General features: G+C 47.1%; 2 protein-coding genes and 1 long non-coding RNA gene across 3 annotated transcripts; 2 read left to right on the top strand and 1 right to left on the bottom strand.

Moving 5' to 3' along the window:
- Positions 1-5,510: 5,510 nt before the first annotated feature.
- LOC111256996 lies at positions 5,511-8,308 on the bottom strand. Its single transcript, XR_002677348.1, has 2 exons — positions 6,587-8,308; positions 5,511-6,362 (listed from the first exon to the last, which is right to left on the bottom strand). It is a non-coding gene; the product is annotated as an uncharacterized LOC111256996 (long non-coding RNA).
- Positions 8,309-10,708: 2,400 nt separating this feature from the next.
- Positions 10,709-12,495, top strand: LOC101753109 (berberine bridge enzyme-like 18). The gene has a single exon (XM_004965521.2). The coding sequence runs from the start codon at positions 10,729-10,731 to the stop codon at positions 12,346-12,348; it is 1,620 nt and encodes a 539-aa protein (XP_004965578.1). The 5' UTR covers positions 10,709-10,728; the 3' UTR covers positions 12,349-12,495.
- A 4,330-nt stretch (positions 12,496-16,825) lies between these two features.
- On the top strand, positions 16,826-18,657 carry LOC101753510 (berberine bridge enzyme-like 26). The gene has a single exon (XM_004965522.1). The coding sequence runs from the start codon at positions 16,826-16,828 to the stop codon at positions 18,392-18,394; it is 1,569 nt and encodes a 522-aa protein (XP_004965579.1). The 3' UTR covers positions 18,395-18,657.
- Positions 18,658-21,593: the final 2,936 nt, after the last annotated feature.

Raw genomic sequence — 21,593 nt, 5'->3', positions numbered from 1 at the left:
TCGTCTTCTCCGAAGCCATCACCTAGTTTTGTCTCTAGCGAGGAACAGAGTTGGGTCCCGCGCCCTTTTCCCCAATGGCAGCGGAAGCCCTCTGCACCCCTTTCTGCAGACCCTCGTCTCCCGCGCCCATCATCGCGATACCAGATCCCGGCCCCGGAGACCGATGTCGCCCGTCTTTTCCGTCCCTTCCAGCAACAGTTGCGCCGCCCGGTCGTCGCTACACGATGATTCCCCCACCGCCAACCCCGACCGCGGCCGCGACAGTTTCTTTCCCTGCTCTGTCAGATGCCGCCCGACAATCTGTTGTTCGCGCTCTCCCCCGCGTCGCGTCCGCTTGTCTTCCCACCTGTGCGCCCTCGATCCTAGCGCCGTTTAACCGGTCGCTTCTATCACCTCTCCCGCACGACGACGCCCGCTCTCCGCCAAATCCCAACCACCGGTCTACCCGCGCCTACGCCGCCCTGACGGAGTAGCGCAATGATCGCTGGCGTCACCCCCGGAGTTCTGCAGCACCGCCCGGCTTGCTCAATCGCCGCCACGGCAGAGCACTCCATTGCTTCTCCCCGGCCTTCGCGCCGCTCCCTCCTCTCTCTCCGCGACGTTTCCGTTCCTCTGCTCCAGCAGCTATAAAAGGAATGCCCCCGTCGCCGGAGTTCCCTCCGCCTTTGTTGCCCTTAGCCTCCTCTAGCTCCCTGCTCAAGCTTCTAGCGCCACCCACCCAGTTCTTGAAAAGTTCTTCTCCCAGTTCCTTCTCAGTTCCTCCAAGTCACCCCGCAGCTTGCTCCCTTGTGCTGCGTAGAGCTCTCTTGTGATCCGCAAGAAGCGCCGCCGCCGGAGCATCGTCGGTCATAGTCCCTGCTCGAAGCTTTAGTTCCGCGCCCAAGTCTGCCTCTTCGCGACCCCAAGCTTTCCTTTTAGGAAGAAGGTGAGTGCCGACCCTAAGTCCGCCTCGCCCGACCCCAGTTCCGTCTCGTCCGACCCTGTCTGTTCGCCGACCCTTGTCCGCCTCGCCCGAGGGCTTGGCTGTGATCTTTTCTTCAACTCGAGGGTGTATGTGTAAAACGTGGGAACCCTTCAGCGCCTACGTCTGAGGATCCCAGTTATCACATCCTCTAGTTCAAGGATCAGACCACTAGTTCCCTTCCTACCCTTACCTGTTGATCATCATCAGCTCTCTCAAACAGCCTCAACCTCCTGCTCTTTGTCGCAAGTTTCTGGGCTCAGGAGAGCCAATGTTGCTGTCAAATCAAACATTTAAGCTAACCCTTGCATTGCATTCGTGTAGAGCTGCATCTCGCTCACGGCTTCTACGAGCTGCACCCGGCGCCCGAAGAAGAAGCTGTAGCCGAGATCCTGCCCGCGGAAGTCAAAGCCGCCCCCGAAGTCAAGCAGTTCCAGCCCTCCTTGTTTGCAGGCAAGCCCCGGTTGCATGAAAATCCTACGTGTTCTTGCCAAACTTGCACATGCCTTCCGAATAGCATGTTTGTGCATTTACGTTTAGGAGTTGTGTGAAACCCTAGATACATGACTTAGTAACCTTTGATATGAGCACTAGCTGTTGGACCGAGTAGCTGCATTTCTTAAATAGGAGACGGTAAAAGCCGAGTGATCTCCTGTCACTCGCGAGTTGTAGGAGTTGCATGTTTACTCTCTGCTACAACTATAAGGACGGTGGACGGGGCAGGGTTGGGTAACACTTTGGTGGTCGGATGGTTGCCCCGTCTGTCTATGAAACTTGCTAAGGCCCGACAGTGGTGGTGTTCGTGATCAAGTGTTTGAAAGTACTAGCCTCATACTTAGTATGGGATGAGGAAGCCTAGTACCTGATTGAACCTAAACGTGAGCGGTCGCCCCATTGTTCTTGGAACGGAGTTTCCCCTGCTGGTTGTCGCACGTGGTGGCAAAGCGTGGTCACAGAACGGGAGAGACCGGGTCTGTTGAACCTTACACCAAAGGAAATGGGCCCGACACGGGTTAGGGGATTGATGGGGAAGGCCGACAAAGGAAGCGACCTCCGGGTGCGCGGATGTCGTGGGGCTAGGTTCACCATGCATGGTTAAAGAACTCGAATCGATTCGTCTGCCTCTCACAGTTTGAGATTTCTTGATCGCTACGTCACCCTGAGTAAACGAGGAATCTGATGATGGCAATGTTGTTGTTTTTATCTACACACTTGATTGGCTCGATGTTTGCTTAGAATAGGTTGCACAACCTAGACTGGTAAGTAAATCTAGAACCGGAGCTAAAACTTGAAAATAGGTTACTTAGTGCTTTTGGCAAAACAAACCCCTCAGCCAAGAAGCCTTGCATGTCTAGTTGGAAGAGTAGTTGGCTCCTCCCCGGTTAAGTCTTGTTGAGCTTAGTAGCTCAGCCTTGTTGTGGCTCCTGTTCTTCAGGTGAAGTTGCAGTTCCCGACCCCTCCCTTGTTGGCGCTTGGCCGCCCCAGCTCCCGCCAGGCTGGACGGTCGAGTGGGACCCCTCCTCGGACGGCGAGGAGAGGACTCAGTGATGTTCTGGTTGGCCTCGCCCGGACGTTCGACCCCGACGAAGTCTTCCGCTAGCTTTCTCTGTTGATCTTTGTTTGTAAACCCTAATGTTGGATTTTATGGTGGAACCAAAATGAGTAAAACTTGTTCAAAACCCGTGGACTCGTTGTATTCTCTGTAACCGCTCGCCTTGTGTGGGTTGCGGAACTCGATCCTGTTTAAGTGGTTAAATCGGATGAAGTCCGACGGTGCCTCGTGTTGGCTTGAGTTAACTAGGGGTGTCGCATGTTAGGCGGCCAAACTCTGATTGATCAAGCTAATCCGAGGTGGTTCCGCCACACCGAGTGGGCCACGCTCCTTTGCCGCGTAGCCCTCGAGCCTTGATTACGTTGGAGTACGCCCCTTAGTGGGCCGCACAGGGCCGACTCGTGGGCCTATGATGCATGCTCGACACCTTCCAATTTTTTACCGCGCGGTCTCTGGACTATAAATACCCTAAAAAATTCACCGAGCCCCATATCCAAGACAACGTACTTGACGTGAAGCAACAGAGAAGCAGAACAAGCTTGAGGGACACATCTTCGGAGAGCCTAGGGCTATGCAATTGTCAGAGTCTAGCGTAGGTGAACCTCTGGCGGCGTGATCACCCTGCGAGGAAGATCACACTGGAGTTATGGAGCAAGAAGTCATCAAGATCAAGGTAGGATCCTGGTGGTGATCTTGTGATGTACAATCATTAATGGTGAAGTAATAGATGTTTTCATGTTCTTAGCGATCTAAGTATCTTCTTTGATGGTTTTATGCTTTATCGGGTTTGCTTGCTTTTCAATCTATGAATCAATGGTAGATTGCCTAGGGTGTTCTTGTCGTCGTGGTGACCAGATTTTCATGCCTGATCTACCAATGAGTATGACATGTTGTTATGATCATGCCGTTAACCTGCTTGCACTGATAGAGGTGATCATGATAGGATTTTTCTTTTGTAAGGTGCGGGGTTTCGGGATCCGGACCGGAGATGTAGATTTAAAGATGCTTTTTACTAAGATGATATCTGTGTTGCTTTCCTATCCATGCTCAAAATTACAATATATGCATAGTGTAGGTTGCTCTAGATTGGTTAACTTTGCTCTATCTATTATCTGTCTGTACATGCTGAGTAGATTGGATCTGAATCTCTCATAAACACCAAGTTAATACTAACAATGCTGGTTGAAATAGATCTTGAGCTATAAGTTCCACGGATTGATAAACCTTGGGGGAATACTTTGAGGGAGAGCTACAACTGATCCGTACGCTTACGGTTCACAAATTGGCATGCTAACAACCATCAACAATTTGGCAACAAATTCCCTAGGAGACAGCTCCAGAGTTCCAGAATAAGATCATCCTGTTTGGACCTGGCAAGCGCATTGTTGTACAAGAGCATGCCATTTATGGCTTGCCTAACCTGAAGGGAAATCCCATTTACTTCCTAGGAACTGATAGGCATGATGAAAACTTGCAATACTAGCTCTACCATCAAGGACTTAGAAATGTGGCAGGTGTCAACAATGATGCTACGATCTGCATACGCAGGTTCCTGGGAACTGGATTTGGTCACGAGAGTAGATCAGTGATCTTTCATTTTGTAACAGTCGTGCCGCCCGTTGTATTATCAGACCACGCATTTGTATATATAGTACCATTACCTATATTATTTGTATTCCTCAATTATTTACTATATCTGAATTCTGAAGGGTAAATATGCTGGAACCAAATTGATAGTAGATTAAACAAAACGATATAAGTAGATGGCATGTCATAGCCATTCATCACTACAAAGTGCAAGGTAGCAACAAGTTTCATAAGATAGAATGTCATAGCCATTTATCATTACAAGTTTCATAATAATCATTAATAGCTATAATTGTTAATAACCTGCTGCATCGATTGCTTGACTTTGTTCAGGTGTCCCTTCAGCTTCTGCAGCTTAGCGGCAGTCTCTTGAAGCTCCATGTTAGTCTTTGCATTCTTCTTCCACATCCTTGCTTCGTTTTCTGCTCTCAGATTCCTGTTACCATTTCCCATTTTTAGGTGAGGCATGAGTGCATCGTGTCTAATTTTCTTATGTTCATCAGCTCAAGGGTGGTCTCCCCAAAGTATAGCTTCACCTTCTGCAGCTCATAGATTGTGTCATTGAGCTCCTTCCTAGCAATTCTTCATTCTTCTTCAGTTTTTTCCTTCCTCTTCATCAGCTTCACATGAATACCTTTAGTCCTAGCATCCCATTTAGTATCAACCAACCTAAACGCTGCGCATTTCTCCCCTTCAGGCTGCAGCCACCGATTACGTTCATAAAATTCGCCATTTATAACATCAAGAGTACAAGCAAGGTTTGTTAGAATTTAAACAAATTATCGTTTATCTTGCAGCAGAATGCATACCGGCGCCCAAAGTAAAACCAGTGGACTGACCTTACCAAACATCCTCCTCCCATTGCCTCTACGATCATGCATCATTCCCATGGCGGGCCATTATAGATCTGCGCAGTGAAACTAGCTCAAGTCTTCGCCACAGCCAACAAGAGCGTGGTGCCGGTGAGTCTCTTGCAGTAGTGTACGCTGTGTCTAAAAAACATACATAGTTCATGTCTTAGTGCTAGTGCTATCTCAGCACTTTCAAGAGATCACAGGTTCAAGCTTTGCTATGGACACTCTTTCCTTTTTATTTTCCTTCCTTTTTTTCATCTCAGACTAACATAACAGTGAATTCTGAATGGTAAATACGCTGGAATTAAATTGAAAGTAGATTAAACCAAAGCGGCATAATCAGATAGCATGTCATAGTTATTCATCACTACAAAGTTCATAATCATCGTTCTTACTTATCATAATTTGTCAAATAGTACCATCAGTTGCCAAAATCAAACCACGATCCCACCTCTCAACCATCTACCTAAGCAATAACAACAAACATCACAGCAGCAACAGGTTTCATAAAATATCATGTCATAGGCATTCATCATTACAAAGTTCATAATCATCATTAATAGCTATCATAATTTGCTAGATAGTATCATTAGCTACCAAAATACAAGCATGATCCCACCTCTCAACCGGCTACATAGCAATAACACCAAACATCACATTATGCCTTATCATCATCCCTGAATGACTTTCTATATGAGACCTACAGCAGCGATTGCTTGACCTTCTTCACCACATTGGTGGCTTGATCCAGGTGTCCCTTCACCTTCTACAGCTTAGCGGCAGTCACTTCAAGCTCCATATTAGCCTTTGCGCATTCTTCCTTCCACATCCTTACATCATTTTCAGCTTTCAGATTCCTTTTATCATTTCCCATTTTTAGGTGAGACATCACTACATCGTGTCTAATTTTCTTCGTCGTGTTCATCAGCTCATTGGTTGTATCCCTAAAGTATCATCGCTTCATCATGTGAATCTTATAGATTTTGTTATTGGCCTCCTTCTTAGCAATTCTCCATTCTTCTTCCCACGACCTTGCTTCCTCTTCAGCTTTTTCCTTCATCTTCATCAGCTTGACTAGAATACCTTTAGTCCTAGCATCCCATTCAGGATCAACCCACTTAAACACCACGCATTTAACCCCTTCAGGCTACAGACACTGATTATGTTCATGCAATTTGCTATTTACAACACTAACATCAAGAGTACAAGCAAGGTTAGTTTATTAGAATTGAAATAAGTTATCGTTTACCTCGCAGCAGGATGCATACCGACGCATAGGGTTGTCAAATATCCAATCATACTTCATATGGAGAGGAAACCCATGCTCGCACTTATTTTCAGGATGCACAACGATAACATCATGCGGCGGCGATTTAATACTCTCAATGACTCCAGGTTCATTTGGAAGCTAATAAAATACAAGAACCTATCAAATTATAAACTAACTGTATCACCAAAGTCATCGTAACTTGAAATCAATATTTAACTTTGTACTTCATAAACTATAACCTATAAACTTCTAACACCAATTGGAATTCAAATCTAAGGGTACGACTCAGATCCCCAAAAGCAGAAATCTCCTTCCCAGCTAGGATGATAGGGGAAAGTAGCGGCACATACTAGGGGACTGACCTGACCGTATCTCCTCCTCCCGTCGCTGCTAGGAGCCGCCATTCCTGCTAGCTCTAGTATTTGCCACAACCAACAAGAGCGTGGTGCCGATGAGTCTCTTGTAGTAGTGTATGTCATGTAGAGAAATGAGAAATATCTAGCCGATGCTTGAGCCTGCAACTGGCATGTGGACCACACTTATTAGAAGCAAGATATATAAAATTTATCCTATCTAAAAATTATACATAGTTCATGTCTCAATGGTAGTGTTGTCTCATCACAATCAAGAGGTCACAGGTTCGAGCCTTGCTATGGACACTCATTCTTTTTAATTTTCCTTCCTTTTTTATCTCAGACTAACATAACTTACCAAAACTTCTACCACCAACTCACCTAAAACTTACACGTGGGACCCGGTTGTGGTAATAAATTCCCATTCAATCGGTAACAGGATTGACCCACGGAGGAGCACGTTTTTCATTTTATTTTATTGCCCTATTTATCAGCTTAAACTTACATGTGGGACCTTCATTGATTTATGACATATTCATCATGACAAAACTACCATGAAACAGCGAGTGACAATTTCTTTTTGGCTACGAAAATCAGAACAGAATTACAACTACACAATTGTAACAGTGGAAATTTTGTAAACATCCCACGAAATTAGGACAATGTATTAAACAAACCAAAACATATCCAATGAGGGAGGTTGGGCCATCCATATCTTAATAGTTCTCTGCTCCCAAACTTCTCTGCTGATACCTGAAGGAGAGCACTAAAACCGACTAAGCCATGAACACTGAACCTACAGCTACCAAAATCCTGACCAACCAACCAAATTAATGGAACCTGTTAAGATCGACTTTCAGAAACATGGATTGAACAGGAAACTTCACATCTCCTATGCACATGCACCGAGACGGAGATCCATCAACTGCCAAAGGATGAGAGGGGTGCACGGATGATGCGGATCCGGTGCTGAATCGAGGTCGCGTCCTGAGGGAGTCACATCGAAGCGAATAGACTGATCCATAATTGACAATATAATTAGACTATAGGACTGGAAGCAAATTGGCTCGTATGCAGTACTGATCATGATTCACGATAAAAAAAAGTTACAATAATTGTGTAATACGAATCCACGTTTTACTACACAATCGATCAGAATGGTGTATGTTTTAATACAACCCTGATAAAGTAATCCACTGGATCGGGACAGGGGATGAACTCACCAAATCCCTACTCTGTCTTCAGCTGCCTCCTACATCGCTATCCGTGTCTAATTAGAACACAGGAACGAAATGTATGAATGAAATCACCACTCTGTGTTTAATTAGAACAAAGGAACGACAAATAGAATCTAGGAAACCAGCTTAACAGTGTCTCATGCCCAGCGGCAGCAATGTCCTCGTCTCCTTGATCCGTGTCCGCTTGAAATATTACGGCAGCAAAATCGCGATAATTATCTCCAAATCAGAATAATATAAAACACATGAGGATCGTTGTCCTTGCGCGCAGGCTCACCTGGTACAGCACCGACGAAGAGGCTGCCGCATGTAGCGGCCACGACCTTCGGTGTTCTTACGGTGGAAGACTTACCGGTCGCGCATCCTCGGAGGAGGCCGGATCGGCGCCGTTTCCAACGGCGGCGGCGGCAGCGGCAAGAGCAGACGAGCAGCTGACGGATGATTCTGGTAGGGATAGAAATTGGGCACAATTTCGGGCGGGGCTCGGCTCGCTCCCACCTGCTGTCATCATCCTCTGAGAACCTCAAAGCCGAGCAGAAAGGCGAGCCGGGGATGTGGTTTAGCCGAGCCGAAAGTTGAGCCTGGGTGAGGTCAACCATGCGGGAACTGGAGCACCGAAGCGGGGAGTCCGTGGGTCGTGGATCGGTGCGCTCTGTATTCGTTCTTCCGCGAATCAATCTTGCTTTAACGGCCCACCACACTTCACCGCTGCTTCCACACTACATGTACCGTGCGTCTGTACGGACACCACGCTTGACATTGCAATAATTTTTTCGTTCAAAAATTTTGCAGGAGCACTGCTATGTTATTTAAGGAGGAGAAACAAAAAATCCTTACATGATTGATAGATAAACAAAGTAAAACATGCATAAATCATAGAAAATTCGGAAACTCTGGACCACCCTAGGCCCTCTCACAGATTATGATCTCCATCTTAATTTCTTGCTCAACTTGAACTGTACTCATCCGGCGGCATTCAAAAGTGTGTCAATTTTGTTCTTTCCAAATGTCCCAAGCCGTTTACATGCATGAAGATCGCAGCCTTGACACGCCGTATTTGCTTTGGCAAATTTGCAAGCTCATCTTTCCACCAATCAACGACATCCTGGTTCTGGCATGGTACTTGAATCAGGTCCCTGTGAGGCTGTGACCAGACACGAAATTTGTCCCAAACAGCCCTGGAGAAGCTACAGTGAAGGATGAGATGCGCTGCCGTTTCCTGGACATGCTCACAGAGCACGCATGTTGGATTACACGGTCAGTTCCTCACGCTGAGTTTATCTGCAGTAAGTAGCTTGCTCTGTACAAGCAACCACGCAAAGAATTTGTGCTAGCTTGCCCTCTGCCTGTGCTTTCCAAATCGATTCCCCACTAAAGCTGCATGGTTTTACTAGCAAAAATTTCCCAAGGTTTTTACTAGCAAAAATGTGAACTCTGTTAAAAAAGAAGAAAAAGGTGAACTGATCGAGGCTCAGCGGGTTGTAGTAGTTGAGAGTTGAGACATTGGCAGCAAGTGAGACCTATCTAGCAAGGGATGTGCATATCCGCATGTCATAAACAGCATGCGGAAGCATTTCTTTACGGCCATATGTTGCCTGGACAGGAATTTCTCCCACGTTCTTCATCCATCATCAGTGAGCCTGCATCCTTCCTCGAACATATATCCGTGAACACTCATATCCATTTCGCGCTGTCATCCGTGCCGCGGATTGTCTTGTACAGATAGGCCTCTTTTGTTCGGATCGAATATTAAGCACCCGGCCGGCGTATATCTTCAGAGAAAGGGCCAAACGTTGCCACTGCACGCCGACTGCAACTTTAGGCGCCAACCTCCAACTGATTGATTCCTTTGTCTGTTTCAGTCCAAGTGTTTACACAATGCAACCAGCAGCTACCAAATACTTTATGTCCAATTGAATTCCTAGTTTATGTTATCACTTGTACGACCATTACACCGCGCACGCTTCACCGCGTCCTGTAGTTTCATGTTACTATGCAGCCATAGACAATTCCTTGGGAGATGAGGGCATAAAATACTGGCACAAAACTAACCTGCAGGATCAAAGAGTGGTTGACTGTTCTTGACAGTACGTAGCAGTGAACGATGCCAATCTGGATTCTGTGAGCGCTCTGTCGTAGTTTACCTCCTGTTTTCTGACTTGGATCTGGAGCTCAGACCCTCATTAATACCGACCTTGGACGTGATCGAGGCGCCGTCAGCGACAGATGCTCACATGTCGCGTATCTCACGACGATCTCATGGCCTAGAAAATTGCTATAGTACTGTAACTGTAGTACCAGTGTACTATGCTACTCTTCTTCAGTCTGCACACGCAGTTCGTCCATGCATGTAAACTTCAATTCACGGGCCATTCTATCGTCTCCGGCCAGGTCGGTTGATCCCTTCCGACCGTCGGAATAGTTGACCCCGCGGCTCCTCCGTCCACCAAGGGCTCAAACTAAGGCCTTGTTTACTTCCTAAGGTGGGAGTTGCAAAATTGACATTTTGCCATAAATGCGACACTGTAACGTTTCGTTTGTATTTGTGAATTATTATCCAAATATTGACTAATTAGGCTCAAAAGATTCGTCTCGCAAAGTACAACAAAATTGTGCAATTAGTTTTTAATTTCGTCTACATTTAGTACTCCATGCATGTACCGCAAGTTTGATATGATGGGGAATCTTCTTTTTGCATAGTGTCAAAGTTAGGAGTTTGGAGGGAAGTAAACAAGGGCTAACTGGCACGAACCCCATAGTCACAAGTCATAGCTACTCATGCACGCAGCTTCGTTCCATGTCACTACAGTACTACACCGGCCAGTAGAGATCAACTGCTACATATAAAAAGCCTCCGACCCAGAGAGATGAACTAGCACTGTTGCATTGGCATTGCAAGACGAAGCAGCCAAGATGGCAACGTTCAGAGGCCTAGCCGCACTAGCGCTCATCCTCACCTTCTCCTCTTGCTGTTACCTCACCACTCCAACCTCGGCTACGCCTGACTCCGACGGCTTCCTGCAGTGCCTGTTGGGGAACATCCCCAGCGGGCTCATCTACACGCAGGGCGCGAGCAACTTCACCGACGTGCTGGCGTCCTCCGTCCATAACCCCAGGGTCTACACCGGCGACATGGTGCGGCCGCTCTGCATCGTCACGGCCACCGACGCCTCCCACGTGCAGGCCGCCGTGCGCTGCGGCCGCGCGCACGGCGTGCGCGTCCGCGTCCGCAGCGGCGGGCACGACTACGAGGGCCTCTCGTACCGGTCCCTGCAGCAGGGCGATGTGTTCGGGGTGGTCGACCTCGCCGGCATCCGCGCCATCACCGTCGGCTCCGACGCCGTGTGGCCGCTGGCTCCCACGGCGTGGGTCGAGTCCGGCGCGACGCTCGGGGAGCTCTACTACACGGTCGCCAAGAACAACTCCGAGGTCGCGTTCCCGGCCGGCATCTGCCCGACCATCGGCGTCGGCGGCCACTTCAGCGGCGGCGGGATCGGCATGCTGATGCGCAAGTTCGGCCTCTCCATCGACAACATCCTCGACGCCAAGCTGGTGAACGCCGATGGCGACCTCGTCGACCGGGCGGCCATGGGGGAGGACCTCTTCTGGGCCATCCGCGGCGGCGGCGGCGGGAACTTCGGCATCGTCGTGTCGTGGAAAGTGAGCCTCGTCAAGGTCCCGTCCACCGTCACGGCGTTCAACATCGTGAGGACGGTGGACCAGGGCGCCATCGACGTCCTGACCAGATGGCAGGAGGTTGGGCCGACGCTCCCCTTCGACATCAACATGCGGGTGATCATCATGGGACAGCAGGTGACGTTCCAGTCCCTGTACCTCGGCAAGTGCAGCGACGTCGTGCCGATGCTGAGCAACCTCTTCCCGGAGCTGGGCATGACGGGCGGCGACTGCCTCGAGATGACCTGGCTGCAGTCAGTGGTCTTCTTCAACTCCTGGAACCCCAACGCGCCGGTGGAGTCGCTGCTCAGCCGCGGCACCAGCCTGAGCACCTTCACCAAGAACAAGTCCGACTACGTCCGGCGTGCCATCGCCAAGGACGATTGGAACAAGATCTTCCCCTGGTTCGCCATGGACGGCGCCGGGATGATCATCCTCGAGCCACACGGGGGGTTCATCGACACCATCCCGGCGTCGGCGACGCCGTACCCGCACCGGAGCGGGGTGCTGTACAACATCCAGTACATCACCTTCTGGCCTTGGGGCAACGACGGCTCGGCGGCGACGAGCTGGATCAACAACTTCTACGACTTCATGGGGCAGTACGTGTGCAAGAACCCGAGGGTGGCGTACGTGAACTACCGGGACCTGGACATCGGCGTGAACACGGTGGTCAACGACGTCACCACGTTCGACGGCGGCAAGGTGTGGGGCGAGAAGTACTTCGCCGGCAACTTCCGAAGGCTCGCCGCGGTGAAGGCGGCGGTGGATCCAACCGACTTCTTCAGGAGCGAACAGAGCATCCCGCCATTGGTCCAAGGCAATCGTTGGGGAAAGCGTTTGGGCTTACACGAATAGTGCGAACTCTTGAATCTTGAAGTGATGTAACTTCTGTTTCAGGTCGTTCCGTTGGTATGAGCCGGTAGTGTAGAACCTAAGTACCTGACTGTTTCTGAATGAATGAGGACAAGAATTGCACGCCTGCACGTACTTTTTATGAGGAAACACAACACGCAGTGCAGTCTGTTCGACTTCTGTTTTTTAATCTGAACTGCACATGGGTTCTCCAGAGCTCTCGTTACGTCCTTACTGTATAGAGCGCTAGAGCCTACTCGTATTACTTGGTCTCCGATCACAAATATACTCCTTCCATCCCAAATTATTATTCGACTTTCTTAGGTACATAACTTTTGTTATGCATCTAGATATACGGTATATCTAAATATGTAGCAAATGCTATGCACCTAGAAAAGTCAAAATGAATAGTAATTTAGGACGGAGGGAGCAGATCTGTCTCAAGCTCGTTCTGATAAGTTAAATATTTTTAACTTGAAATCAATACATAGAAACATAGTACTTATGCAGATTGATAATATAAGGTATATTTTGTCTTCTATATTCACACAAATTATACATCTTCACTAGTCTAATAGACAACTCAAGTGCGAAAGTCAAAACTCATAAATGCAGCTTAGGACAACTACTCTACTGTTGACATTGCATGGAAAAAATGGCTATGTTCAGAAGTTTATTTAGTGCTTGTTCTTACAACATTATTCTCTTCTTAATTATTACTTCTCCTTTGCATTTCCACCTCCCTCTGATGGCTATGCCGGGCAGCACTTGTAGTCTAAAGGTACGTTTGGTTCCAAGGACGGTGTGGGATGGGACGAGACGATCCCATTTTTGAAGATGTTTGGTTTGGAGACGAGTGAGATGGGATCATCCATGGAGGGGATTATTCCCTCCAGATGTGGAACACCCCCATTCCTCCAAATCGAGCGGATGGGAGCGTCCCACTTCCTCCCCATCTCTCTCCGTGTTCCTCCATCACCTCGGTTCAACGGCGGCTATAGACTCACGCGACAGGGTGGCGCCGACAGCGTGAGACGAAGACGGCGGGGAGGAGGCTGGTGGGGCGGAGACCCGCGTTGAGAAGGCCGGTGTTGGGGAGCGACCGCGTGAGCTGGAGGCCGTCGCATGAGCTCCTCCAGTGAGCTGCCGTGCGAGCTCCTCCATCGGGAGGCCACATGAGCTCCCCCATGGATAGCCGTGTGTGCTCCTTCAGTGGCTGACCGCGAGAGAGAAGCTGTCGAGGAGGAGGGAGGAGGCCGACAGGGTTAGGGGAGGTTGGGAGGAGTTCACCTGAGACTGTTGAGGATGCCGGTGCGAAAAAGATGATAAGGGGAAAAAAAGTCGGTAGGAAGAAGATGATAAGGGGAAAAAAGAAATGATAAAAAGAAAAGGAAGGTTTGGGATGATAGATGGGGGACCTTAAATGATAGATGGGATCCACAAAACACTGTTGTTAACGGTGTCAAAAACTTCATCATCCATCCCACCAATTGCCAACAAGATTAGGCAAAATCACAATCAAGGAACAAATGAGCAGAACTTTTAATTCATTCCCTATATAACCTTTTTACACGAAGCGAGAACGAAAGTGCAAGTAGAGTGCTATGTGTACGTGTGCCCGCCTCTCGGAAGGACTGGGCGGTGCGGCTTTGGAGGACGGGGTGCTTCAACTGGTATCAGAGCTGACCCTCGCGGTTGCGCATACGGGTCAGTGTGCGGGCATATAGCACATGACGCGTGTGGGCTTTGGACGGGACACACAGCATGGCATATGGTGCCGGCACTGGATGTACGGTCGTGCACTAAGAGGGAACGTTCATAAACATCTGCCCAAGTGTGGATGAGTTAGACCAACAAGGACGTCGGATTGTTTGAGGGGGGTGTATGTAACACCCGGTCCAATTTGGTTGATCCAGTAGTGGCCCATGAGCGCAGGTGCGCATGTTTAGTATCACCTTGCTAATTGAGCAAGGGTGGAGCCAACTTATAAGCCTTTGTCTTCCAGCCATAACACTTTCGGGTTAACCCTTTTACACGAAGCAAAGCGAATATGAAAGTGTAAGTAGGGTGTTATGTATACATGTGTTCGCTCCTCAGAAGGGTTGGGTGGTGCAGCTTTGGAGGACAGGGTGTTACATTCCCCTTTAACAATCATGCAATTCAAGATATCACAACTAAACAATCAAACATTTCATAAATTTGAAAGTTGGTAATTTCAAGTTGATTTTCTAAGAAACTTTAAATTTCTATTTGAAAGTTTGAACATGTTAATATTGAAATCAGAAAAACAATTTTACCATTAAAAAGCATACAATGCATGAATTCTTCCTGAACTTGCAATGAACTTGCACTCTCCTTGTGCTCTCTGTTCCTTGAGGTCATCCATTAGGCCCTTAAAATCAACTTTCAATGTTGCTTCACTTCCACAATTATTAGTGCATGACTCCAACTTTTTGTAATTTTACATTCTTGTATGGTCAAGCATAACCGAAGAGGGAAACATGGCATGGACTAATTGCTTCATGCTTGTTATTCTCTACATCCTTGAATATAGACCTTTTTCGATCCGGCATAAGTCAAATATTTTAAACTTTGGTTATGAATTAAAAAATCCGCAAAATTTATAAAGATTGACCGTGAAATCAACTACACAAGATTTAATGATTCTATCTGAAATAATTTTTTAGATATATTATTGGTCAAAGATAAATATTTCACTTAGAATAAATCTAAAAATAACTATAGTCTAGGAATTTGGGATGGAGGAAGTAATTAGCAAAGTTGTTCCCGATGTTCAATAGGCTCTAGTAGCCAGACCATCGTCGTATATCTACTTCCAGGTGATGCAACCATTCGAGGCTGCAAAACTGATGTCTAAAGTAATGTCCATATAGCCAAAAAAACTAGAATGGTTAGTAGAAAAGGCAAAAATGAGATCGGGTTGGAGAACTAGAGGGGTCATGTAAAGCAAAATAAGTTAATATTACTAATTGGAATCTTCACGAAACGTACGAAATAAAAATATAAAAATCCTAGCAATTTTCACAAAATCGGAAACATGTGTCCATTAGATCTACCGTATTTTCCAAACTATTATCCACCTATGTAATTATAAAAATAACCTAAAACAACCTCTTAAATCTAACTAAATTATCCGCCTTTGCTACTAAAAATATCTAAAATGGCCTCCTAACTTCATCTAAATTACCCATATGTGCAATTAATAATAATTTAAAATAAAGTCATAAAATTTTATATAAATTTCTCACATCTATCATTATAAAAAATAACTAAATTTAACCAATCAAATTACCTAAGTATGTCATTATTAAAAAAACTAAAGTAACACTTAAATTATGAACCTAGTTACTTATGTATATCATTGTTAAAAAAAAGTACACCAATATATAACTCTAAATTATCTATTTCTGCTATTGACAGTATAGAAAATACTAACTTAAAATATACATGCACAATGTGTGTTATCACGTATAAATAAATGGAGGAAGGGACAATAATACCGATTTTCATATTAAAAGCATAGCTTAAACAAATGGTTCAATTAAATAATTTCACATATGGAAGAGTGATGCAAAGTGAACAAAGAAAGACTATAAATATGGATAAAAACATGTACGAAGATGAAGATAATATACTAAATATCTGTATAAGTATTGTGTTAGAGTATTTAACAAATTAGAGAGCGTAAGGTAAACAATTTTTATTATTAGCTATGTGACCTTATTTGTTCATGAATTTCTAGTATTTATGCCTTGCAAGATTATTAATCCGTGCATAGCACAGGCTGATGGGCTGGTACTATCTAACTTAAGATTATTAGATGGTGAATACCGCAATTTTAACTATTGTTGAAGGTATCAGTCCTTTTAAACAATACTTTAGTTGAAGGTATCACAACTAAACATTCAGACTTTGGAATCGAAAGTTTGAAAATATTTACTCGAACATATAGAGAACTGGAAATTTCAATTTGAAAGTTTGGATATATTAGTGTCAGAATTGCAAAATCTGAACCTACAAAGTTTACGATATGTTAATTCTTCTGAAACTCTTAGAGTAGCCATTTTACCTATGCTTTCTCCGTTCCTTTTGCTCATCCACTGGGGCCCTTGATTTCTATTTTCGAAGTTGTCTCTGTTTCACATCCACGTTTAGTACTGCATGCCTCAACATGATTTTGTCTTTTGACCAACTCGAACATGCCCGTTCCTCATCACCAGCTTTACCGCGCACGACCTCAAGAAATCCCGTCCCGGCACAGACCCTGTAAAAACGCAGCGTTTGACTAGTTACCTTCCTCGATATAGGGTAGTTACCGAGTGGTAACTCCGTCTCTCCTCCATCAATCGATCGATCCGCGCGAGTAGGAACCGGAGAATGAAGCGAAACTGCCCATTCGAAGCCTCTATATAAAGCTCATGTCCTGTCCCTTTGGCCACCCAACACTGCAAGCTACACAATGGCGACATCACGGGCCTCTGCCTTGGCGCTCCTCCTCTGCGCCTTGTCGGCCTCCTGCCACGTCGCCATTTCCGGCCCGCCGTCGTACGCGCCCCCCAAGGATGACTTCCTCTCGTGCCTCACCAGGAGCGTCCCCCCTCGGCTCCTCTTCGCCAAGAGCTCGCCGGCGTACGGCGCCACCTGGTCGTCCACCATCAGGAACCTCAAGTTCCTGTCCGACAAGACGGTGAAGCCGCTCTACATCATCACCCCCACCGACGCCTCCCACATCCAAGCCGCCGTCATCTGCGGCCGCCGATACGGCATGCGGCTCCGCGTGCGCAGCGGCGGGCACGACTACGAGGGCCTGTCGTACCGGTCCGACAAGCCGGAGCCGTTCACCGTCGTGGACCTTTCCAAGATGCGGCAGGTGCGCGTCGACGGCAAGCAGGCCACGGCGTGGGTGGACTCCGGCGCGCAGCTCGGCGAGATCTACTACGCCGTCGCCAAGGCGACACCCAAGCTCGGGTTCCCGGCGGGCGTGTGCGCGACCATCGGCGTCGGCGGCCACTTCAGCGGCGGCGGCTTCGGCATGATGCTCCGCAAGTACGGCACCGCCGCGGACAACGTCATCGACGCCAAGGTGGTGGATGCCAACGGCAAGCTGCTCGACAGGAAAGCCATGGGCGAGGACTACTTCTGGGCCATCAGGGGCGGCGGCGGCTCGAGCTTCGGCATCGTGGTGTCGTGGCAGGTGAAGCTCGTGCCCGTCCCTCCCACGGTGACCGTGTTCCAGATCCACAGGGGGGTCAACGACGGCGCCGCCGACCTCATCGTCAAGTGGCAGCAGGTCGCGCCGTCGCTCCCCGAGGACCTCATGATCCGGATCATGGCCATGGGGCAGGACGCCATGTTCGAGGCCCTGTTCCTCGGCACGTGCAATGACCTGGTCCCGCTCATGAACGCCCGGTTCCCGGAGCTGGGCATGAACCCGACGCACTGCAACGAGATGTCGTGGATCCAGTCCGTGCCCTACATCCCGCTCGGCAAGTCGGGCACCGTGAGGGACCTCCTGAACCGGACGTCCAACATCAAGGCCTTCGGCAAGTACAAGTCGGACTACGTCCGGGATCCCATCCCCAAGGCCGTGTGGGAGACGATCTTCACCTGGCTCGTGAAGCCCGGCGCCGGGGTCATGATCATGGACCCCTACGGCGGCAGGATCAGCTCCATCGCCGAGGACGCGACGCCGTTCCCGCACAGGCAGGGCATGCTGTTCAACATCCAGTACGTCAGCTACTGGTTCGGCGAGGGCTCCGCCGCGCTGCCGACGCAGTGGAGCAGGGACATGTACGCGTTCATGGAGCCCTACGTGACCAAGAACCCGAGGCAGGCGTACGTCAACTACAGGGACCTCGACCTCGGCGTCAACAAGGTGGTCGGCGACGTCTCCACCTACGAGAGCGGCAGGGTCTGGGGCGAGAAGTACTACAAGGGCAACTTCGAGAGGCTCGCCAGGATCAAGGCCAGGGTGGATCCTCAAGACTACTTCAGGAATGAGCAGAGCATCCCGCCACTGCTCAAGTGATGAGGATGCCGCTGCTAGATCGACCATCGATCCATCGACCGCGCCAAAGAAATAAAGGGACGACGAGTCGTGCTTGATTCAGTTGATAATTAGATTTGATCCTGCATTGCGCGCGTTGAGATTAAAGTTGCAGTGCATGGAGAGTAAGGATGGCATTATTTCCCATGGCATATAGGAGCCGGTCCAAATTGTGCTCTTCCAAGTAAAATTAGATAAGGGTATGCGAATACAGTGTGTGCTAATAAAGTTCTGTTTCTTTTTTAGTTATGTAGGCACTAGCAGCCTGTTACTTTTCCACATCATGTACTTATGTTCTTCGCATCCAATTCATATGAATGTGTGATGACGTTTTGTTATTTTTTTTGTTAATCTATCTGTGACATGGTCCCCAAACTTACGTTGTTACTACTTGTGCTGAAACATTTGGGGAATAGTTTGATATATGATATCCCTCACTTAATCCCCCAAGGGTAATCCCCCTAAAAGCTCCAAGAGAGAGCCCGGGGGGGGGGGGGGGGGTTACAATCTTGATGAAGGGTCAGGTTGTAGTCGTGTTAACCAAAGATCAAACTACTAGTGGCTAATAACAACATGCATTAGAGTATTAGACCAAGCAAACTGAATCAGTTCTTGGAGATGCTCTATAGCATATCATGCACATCAATGTAGCTGCCGCATATGATTTCTGTTATATGGCAGTAGTGAACTAATGAGGTGGGATGAGAAAGGTTATCTTAAATAAGATACAGTTTGAGCATGAACAATCAATCATTAGAAACTGTATGATACTGTATTAGGATGGAGTTATTTCTTAGATACATGCATGATGCTTTGGGTCAGCTAGAAACAATTAATTATTCGAGAGTCCTTAATAAAAGTACTAAAATACGATGCATCAGTAGAGTTATACCGTTCTTGTACTCATATGACAGTTTGGAAACAAGAAAACAATAAAGTGGGAGTACAGTGCTTATCGATGGCACCAATAGAGCCAAGCATGAGAAGTTTCATGCCTTTATGTATAATTTACATCGGACTCACTAGTTTCAGGAACCAAGCATGAGCAGCTCGCGAGCTTTCAGCTTTGTGTCAGACTTGATCGGTGCTCAATGAAGTAGTGGAAGAATGATTCTGTTTCTGTGCGATATCTTTGTGACATGTAATAGGACCAGTTTGACACAACGTGCAAATTATACTTTGACTATACTTTGGTGTGTGACCAAATCAAGCGTCAACACCCACATTTATAATATTTATAGCTAAAGAATAGGTTTTGAAATATGAACCTAGTTATATGATTTTCATACACTAAACATACTGTATATAATTTGACTAGGTATTGATGCATCTTCGAACGGAGGTAGAGTAAATGATAGGCTCATCAAAGTTGGAGCGGCATTTGATTTTATACCACTCTTGGAGTGTCAATTACTTGTGTCATTGATACGTGGGACGTGGGACCAACTGGATTGTTGAAAGTGGGAAAGGATGGCAAATTATATACTCCATCTGTTACAAATATTTGTTGCTGTTGACTTGTTGACTTTTTCTTATAACGTTGATTGTTCATCGTATTAAAAAAATTGTTGCAAATATACGAAAGGATAAGTCATACTTAAAACACCTATGATATGGTAAAGTACATAATTTTTTGAATAAGATGAATGGTCAAACGCCGTAAGAAAAAGTTAACAGTGATAAATATATTGATACAGAGGTAGTACCACTCGTACATATCACAAGGATGGGAAATTTTCCAAAATGCTAGTGGATGGGCTTTGTTGGATAATTGAATGAATCACTCTTTTTTTTATCACTGCTATCTTCTAGAAAAAATAAAAACCTTGAAATTAATCTTCTCAATAATCTAAATAGTTAGCCATGGCTTTAGTTAACAATTAGTCTAGCCATTAGCCCTTCTATTTGGATGAGCCGGCGCTAACTTTAGCTGGCTAACAATTAGCCCAAATATCCAAACATGTCAAAAGTTCTCCTATATGAGTAGCTGATTCCAGAAAAATTAGGTCAATAATATACAAAAATATGCTTTAATAACTAGCACATTTATGATACAAATAGACAAATAGCAATTGTCACTACAACATGAAATACTTGGAAAGCAAACGGATAGCGTTGTTGAGTATATTATTAGTAAAAAAAGGGACGAACGAGCACCCTAAACCCTCACAGATTCAGCAAAGGCCTACTGAGCACATAATGCAATAATGCAAGGAACCCATCCATAACCAATCCAGCATCGCACACAAATGCAAATCAAGACTTCCAACGACTAGCGTGATCTGATAACGAACTCGCTGCAAACTTGCGCACAAGTTGCAGACGCGAACTAGCCATCAAGCTGTTTAATCGTTAGGTCAAGTGGGCTTTCTAGTCCACCAGGCATCTTAAATGTGTCTTAGCCGGAGTGTGTGGGAGTTATGTGGTCCACCCAATGTCCTAGTCTTGTCTGCTGTATTTACGATATAATAACATGAATGACCTATTTTAGACCAATCTCAATGATGAGGTTTATTTTATTGTTTTCAAATGTCACATAAAGTTTAGACCTCCAATGTGGCATACACCTCCCCCTCCAGTTTTAGTGACTGTCATCAAGTTTGTTTATGTGGCACCTCATTTAATGAAAATAAAATCTCCACCGTACCGGGACTTATTTGTGACCCTGATCAAATTTACTCTCGCCTCAAATTGGTCTGCGCGTGTGCACACTTTTTTGAATGAACGACCACCAGATTGGTGTCATTTCTATTTAGGCCCTGTTTGGGAGGAAGGGGCTAAAGTTTAGCCCTGGGCTAAAATTTAGCCCTCTCAAATAGAGTGCTAAATTTTAGCACTGTGGGGTGTTTGGATAGGAGGCTAAACTTTAGCACTTTGATTGCCAAAAGACTTTTTTACCCTCATTCATCTCCTCTCCTCTACCCCCTCCACAACTCCTTCCTTGTCAGCTCCAATCGAGCAAGCACGGCAGCCACCGCTTCCTCGGCGTGGCCGTTCCGGATCCGGCCGGAGGAGGCGGCGGCCGGCGCGGAGGCCGCGGGGGCGGGCGAGCGGAGGCGGCGGGGGCGGGCGCGGAGGCGGCGGGGACGGGCGGGGCCGGGCGCGGAGGCGGCGGAGGCGGCGGGCGAGCGGAGGTCGCGGGGACGGGCGGGGCTGGCCGGAGGCGGCGGGGCCGGGCAGG

This window comes from Setaria italica, chromosome IV (assembly GCF_000263155.2).
Source record: "Setaria italica strain Yugu1 chromosome IV, Setaria_italica_v2.0, whole genome shotgun sequence".
Taxonomy (NCBI): domain Eukaryota; kingdom Viridiplantae; phylum Streptophyta; class Magnoliopsida; order Poales; family Poaceae; genus Setaria; species Setaria italica.
The sequence above is the reverse complement of the archived record's forward strand: the minus strand, read 5'-3'. Positions and strand labels throughout refer to the sequence as shown.